The sequence below is a fragment of the Zalophus californianus genome, chromosome 9 (assembly GCF_009762305.2).
Source record: "Zalophus californianus isolate mZalCal1 chromosome 9, mZalCal1.pri.v2, whole genome shotgun sequence".
Classification (NCBI taxonomy): Eukaryota; Metazoa; Chordata; class Mammalia; order Carnivora; family Otariidae; genus Zalophus; species Zalophus californianus.
The window spans coordinates 64,656,736-64,662,735 of NC_045603.1; the positions used below are offsets into that span (position 1 = coordinate 64,656,736).

Sequence of the window (6,000 nt, forward strand, 5' to 3'; positions counted from 1 at the left end):
CACACTCAAAAGGGAGGGGATTATACAGAGGCAAAGTTCATTGTGGGTCATTCTTAGAATTTTGCCTACCACAAACCTAAAATTGTGATATAACTATACTGGAAAAATCAGGGTGGGAGAGGAGAAGCACAGGGTATGTATGGCATAAGAAAGCTAAATTCTCAATTGTCAAAAGAGGAAGGCAATATATAATAGCCAAAAATGGATAAATCACTGCATATCATATGAGCATTTTCTTTAGAAGTAGGAAGGTTAAGTACCAAAAGAAACAACTAGAAGAGTTGAAAATTTGTCTCTGGAGAGTGGAGGTGAGAGGATTGGGGTAGGGGACTCGTTTTTCATTATTAGCTTTTTAGCACTATTACATTTAATATTTTGAAAAAGAATTACAAAGATTACTCTTTATTAAAGATTTTATTTGTTTTTTAGAGAGAGAAAAAGCATGTGCACATGTCTGGGGAAGAGGCAGAGGGGGAGCGAAAGGGACAAGCAGACTCTGGGCTGAGTGCAGAGCCCAGTGTGGGGCTTGATCCCATGACCCTGAGATGACCACCTCAGCCAAAACCAAGAGTCAGACACTTAACCAACTGAGACACCCAGGTGCCCCAAGAATTATAAATAACTTTTAAATACTTCTGATTAGACATGAAGAAAATAACTAAAAGGTTTGAAAAATAAGTTTGCTTTGCAAATGCTTGACTCCACTTTAAATAGACTCAAACGGAAATTATACATGATGCACTGTGGGGGCAAAAGAGGTCATGGTACTCATCAATAGACACATTTTCAAAGAAATGGAATTGGCACCATATAAAACTGGTGAATCTACAGTTACACATATTAAGTGAAACTAAAATGTATAAGGTATGTATCTTTTCTTGATTTCCCAATTTACAATGTAATCTTTGACCAACTATCTAAGAGTCTACTGTACAACAGAGAGAGAAAGGGAGAAGCAGGCTCCCTGCTGAGTAAGGGGCCCAATGTGGGACTCGATCCCAGGACCCTGGGATCATGACCTGAGCCGAAGGCAGACACTTAACTGATTGAGCCACCCAGGCATCCCTATGTGGAGTTTTTTTGATAAATACACTACAACAAAAGAAAATTAAATATTGTAAATGTAATTTCTCTTATGATTTTTTTTTTTAAAGATTTTATTTGAGAGAGAGGGAGAGCGAGCTTGAATGGCTGGAGGGGCAGAGGGAGAAGGAGAAGCAGGCTCCCCGCTGAGTGGGGAGCCTGACACAGGGCTCGATCCCAGGACCCTGAGATCATGACCTGAGCTGAAGTCAGAGGCTTAACTGACTGAGCCACCCAGGTGCCCCCTCTTAATTATTTTCTTAATAACATTTTCTTTTTTCTACCTTTACTGTAAGAACATACAAAAATATACAAAATATGTGTTAATTGGACAATTTATGTTCTTGGTAAAACTTCTGGTCAACAGTAGGTTATTAGTAGTTAAATTTTGGGGAGTCAGGCGCCTGGGTGGCTCAGATGGTTAAGCGTCTGCCTTCGGCTCAGGTCATGATCCCAGGGTCCTGGGATCGAGTCCCGCATCGGGCTCCCTGCTTCTTGGGAGCCTGCTTCTCCCTCTGCTTCTCTCTCTCTCCGTCTCTCATGAATAAATAAAATCTTTAAAAAAAAATTTGGGGGAGTCAAAAGTTACATGCAGATTTTTGACTGGGGGGGGTCAGTGCCCCTAACCCGTTTTGTTCAAGGGTCAACTGTAATTATATTCAACTTGCATTATATAGTACTTATTAACTGATCTGAACTTGCTAGCTTGATATCTATTAGCAGGTTTATGCCCTTTATGCCAGGGATTTGTAGTTGGTGGTCAGGAGTTTATGGGTGTTGATTAGGTTAGCCACACTCCAGGGTCAGATGCCTCTTGGAATGATGGAATCAGTGTAGTAGTTGCCTTGTCAAATGGTGGTTTCACTAAATTCTTGTCCCAGAAGTGAAACTTCCTAGTTTTCTATGGAGCAATAAGATGTGGATAAACTTCTAGCACTGGGTTTCACCAGTAACTCCAGCAAAGTTTGAGTTTTAAGCACAGAAAACATCAAACTATTGTTTTGATATCTGCAGATAATAGACCACATAATGACGACTCTGTGATGTGTGTGCCTGAGGGACAAAGAGAAGGAGGAACCCACCCAGTTACTTTTTCCCATGCTTGCAGAACACCACTCTGAGGCTGGAGAATTTTAACTTTCTTGGGAAGTTGTCCAGAGGCTATGAGAGAAGGTTATAAGACACTGACTCCATGGAAGAGTTCCCAAGTCAACAATTCTCCCCATTAGCTGAGCAAAAAGTTACCATTCAGTTTCAGTGAATGGTGGGCTCCTGGGAATCTTGAGAACCACCTGTTAGGGAATAGTGAACAACTTTACATAAAGCCCACCTGACATTCAAATTCAGGGTTTAGGAGTTAACAGATTTTCCTAGAAAGGCTGATCATCAATCACTTGTATAGTGCCCTGCTCACAGCAAAAGACCTGTGTCATTTGTCCCCATTACTGTTTTGTTTTTTTTCAAGATTTTATTTATTTGACAGAGAGAGAGAGCGAGAGCAGGAATACAAGCAGGGGGAGTGGGAGAGGGAGAAGCAGGCTTCCCGCTGAGCAGGAAGCCCGATGCGGGGCTAGATCCCAGGACCCTGGGATCATGACCTGAGCCAAAGGCAGACGCTTAACGACTGAGCCACCCAGGCGCCCCCCCCCCCCCATTACCGTTTAAAAGTGAGCACAAGCAGTAATGTGGAGTCAAATTCTGGCTCTATCACTGACCTTGTGTTAACCTGTTTGAGCCTTTTATTGGTAAAAAGGGACTAGTAATACCTACCTCACAGGCATGTTGAGAGAATTAAATGGAATCATGCATGTGGAATGCTCAGCACAATGCCTGGCATACAGTTACATACTAAATAGATAGCTTCATATTATTAAGTGCTTGAACCAACAAAATTAGGAATTTTATTTTATTTTTTTTAAAGATTTTATTTATTTGACAGAGAGAGACAGCAAGAGAGGGAACACAAGCAGGGGGAGTGTGAAAGGGAGAAGCAGGCCTCCTGCCAAGCAGGGAGCCCGATGCGGGGCTTGATCCCAGGACCCTGGGATCATGACCTGAGCCGAAGGCAGACGCTTAACGACTGAGCCACTCAGGCGCCCCAAAATTAGGGATTTTAAATAGAAGTCAGCAAGTGGACCTCCTCTGTCCAAATCTTGAAGTAAGCAGAGGGTATAATTGAGGGAGGAGGGGGAACAGTTTGTAGGGGTGACAAATTTGATGTCCAGTCTTCCTTCTAACCTTACATTTTAGGCCAACAGTTTGGCCAAACCTCCAGCCTCTGATAGCCTGCCGCTGGAATGAAAAAAAATTGGGCAAGCAGATGATATCAGGATATTTCCTATTACCCCATAGTTTTATTTTTTTTAATTTTTTATTAAAGATTTTATTTATTTATTTTGAAGAGAGAGAACAGAGAGAGATCATGTGCAAGTGAGTGTAAGGGGCAGAGGGAGAGGCAGAGAATCTCAAGCAGACTCTTCACTGAGAACAGAGCCTGATATGGGGCTTGATCTCACGACCCTGAGAGCATGACCTGAACCGAAATCAAGAGTTGGGCGCTCAACCTACTAAGCCACCCAGGTGCCCCTGCCCCATACTTTAATAAAGTGAAGTCTTTCTCTGCCCAGCCTACAATGAAATTAATTAGAAATGAGACTCAGACCTCTTTGGATTGGTACCAAGTCTTGTTTACTAGAGTTTAGGTAGCGAACTGGGTAGGAAAACCCCAGGCTTGGTGCTCAGTTCTCTCATAGTGAGAAGTCCCATCTGGTAGGGGCAGGCAGGGTTGGAACAGCCAGGAGAGGCCTATTCTTGAAACAAGGAAAATTTATGGAGTAGGTCAAGTGTGTTTCTCTGAGAGAGGGTGAAGAGCTTCTTATTTGGAGACAATAGCAGCCCCATGGCATAATGCTAGGACAGGTGGGGGCCAACGGGGGAGGGCTGGTGTGGGGCTATTAGGGGGATTTCTAGGGTCCACCAGTGGGACCCTTTATACAAACCTTACCTGAAAGCTGGATATGTAAAACAGAGCTTTGTTGTCATTAGAAAAAGGATAGAAAGTGCCTGATAGAGTCTTATACAATATTAGTCTCTCTCAATCTTAACTTTGTGTTTTATACTTACCAGTTACCCCCTACCCTCATCCCAATAAAACTTTGCTTTAGTACCTGCCTACACTTTTTTTCCTTCACATATGTTCTCCATTCTGTTGGAAATACCCTTTCTCCTCTATTTCTGTGCTTTCAAACAATTTATCTTTTAAGACCTTAACCAATTGTCACATCTCCTCCAAAGCCTCCTCTAACTTCCTGTTTTAGTCATTCAAATATCATTTATTAATTTTTTACCTACAAGTATATATTAAATCTCTATGTATTAGAGCATTAGAGCATTATGTATTAGGCACTGCTAGGCATTGTGGGTATAATACAATCAGATATTTACTCACTGCCTATTAAAAATCCTTCAGTGGTTCCCTATAAAATTAAAATGCTTAGCATGGCTAATAGCATCAATTTTCTGGCCCCTGCCAAATTTACAAGGCTTACTTCCCAGCACCTGTCTTCTTTACACTTTATCTGTACCCAAGGACTTGGAGTTCAATGAATATGGCTCTTTCTCAACCTTCTGTTCCTTGGTCTGTGCAATATTCCCTTTTTGTCTACTTGGCGAACTCCCATCATCCTGGCAGCATTGTGTGAAGTCTTTTCTAAAGGATTCTCCTGTGCTCATTCAAATCCAATAGTATCAGGTACTTCCTCTTTTGTGGTCCCACATCATTCCATATTTAATTTACCATATTTAATTTATTCAGACTATATTGCAAATTTTTTGTTTGCATATTTATCTTTATCCAATAGCCACTGTATGGCAGCGATCTTATCCCATCCATCCCCAGTCACCAACAGAAAGCCTGGCACAAAACTGTATTTAGTAAATGTTAACTAAATGAGCAAATGAATAATAATGAACATTTATTCAGTTAAACAGATTGAATGTCTTAATATGGATATTAAATGACAGAAGAGGGAAACTCAATGGATAATCTCCCTACTCCATAATTTTAACTGGTGACCGGTGTAATTGTTAATTATGGGCGATAAAGCTCTAACTCAAGGTAGAAAAGGAAATGGCCAAGAAGCTCTTCTAATCCTCTACCCTATATTCCCCTTACTTGTTTCTTCAGTTGTGTCCCTTTTCTTGTTCCGAAAGGAATTTTGATATCCCAACAGATACAAGTTGAAGAAGGCCATCTCAACTCTTCCCCGTCCTCTTCTGGAACATTCAGGCTGGAGCACTGGACTCTGTGTTTGGTAACCATGGTAATGCCCTAAAGAATTACTATGACTAACACTCCCTTTGTCTAAGGAGACACAGGATTTATGGGTTCACAGCAGAGCTAGAGTGGGAGTGGGCTAAATAACTTTGGAAAAACGTGGGTATCAAGTGCCAGTTACCCTTTTTCTTGCCCCAGTCTTTTTTATACCGTAAGTTTCAGAAGGCAGTGAATAGAAAGAGCACTGACCTGGGCTCAAGTATTAGTTTTGCCATATTCTCAGTATCTGAGTTTGAATAGGTTAAGCCTTTTTAAAAAATGGCAATGGTATCTATTTCAGAGTCATAAGAATTAAATGATAATGTATGCAAATTTCCTTAGCATAGTGTTCAGCATATAATGGAAACATAAACAGTATTTAAATGTGAATATAGTACTTCCGATGAGTCTTTAAGTTATTTCAAGCAGTGGTGTGTTGAATCAGTTCATACTGATTTTTGAGCTGCCTCTTAAATTTTCAGGAATTTTGCAAGCTGGTTGTTAAACAAGGCATTATTTAAAATTATCTAAACTTACAATTGAATAAATATGAAAAATAAAAGTAGTAAATACTAAAAGCTCATCTCTTTCTAATTATTTTA

The 6,000-nt window shown here is 40.7% G+C and overlaps 1 protein-coding gene across 2 annotated transcripts in view; it reads right to left on the reverse strand.

Annotated features, from left to right (window-relative positions):
* TEX49 (testis expressed 49) overlaps positions 1 to 5,419 on the reverse strand; it is a 28,765-nt gene extending 23,346 nt beyond the window's left edge. Inside the window, exon 1 of one of the 2 annotated variants that reach the window (XM_027594202.2) lies at positions 5,258 to 5,419. In XM_027594202.2, the coding sequence (XP_027450003.1) occupies positions 5,258 to 5,404 (147 nt within the window). In that variant the 5' untranslated portion in view covers positions 5,405 to 5,419. The remainder of the gene's footprint in view (positions 1 to 5,257) is intronic. The other variant, XM_027594204.1, reaches the window with a different exon arrangement.
* Between the last annotated feature and the right edge of the window lie 581 nt (positions 5,420 to 6,000).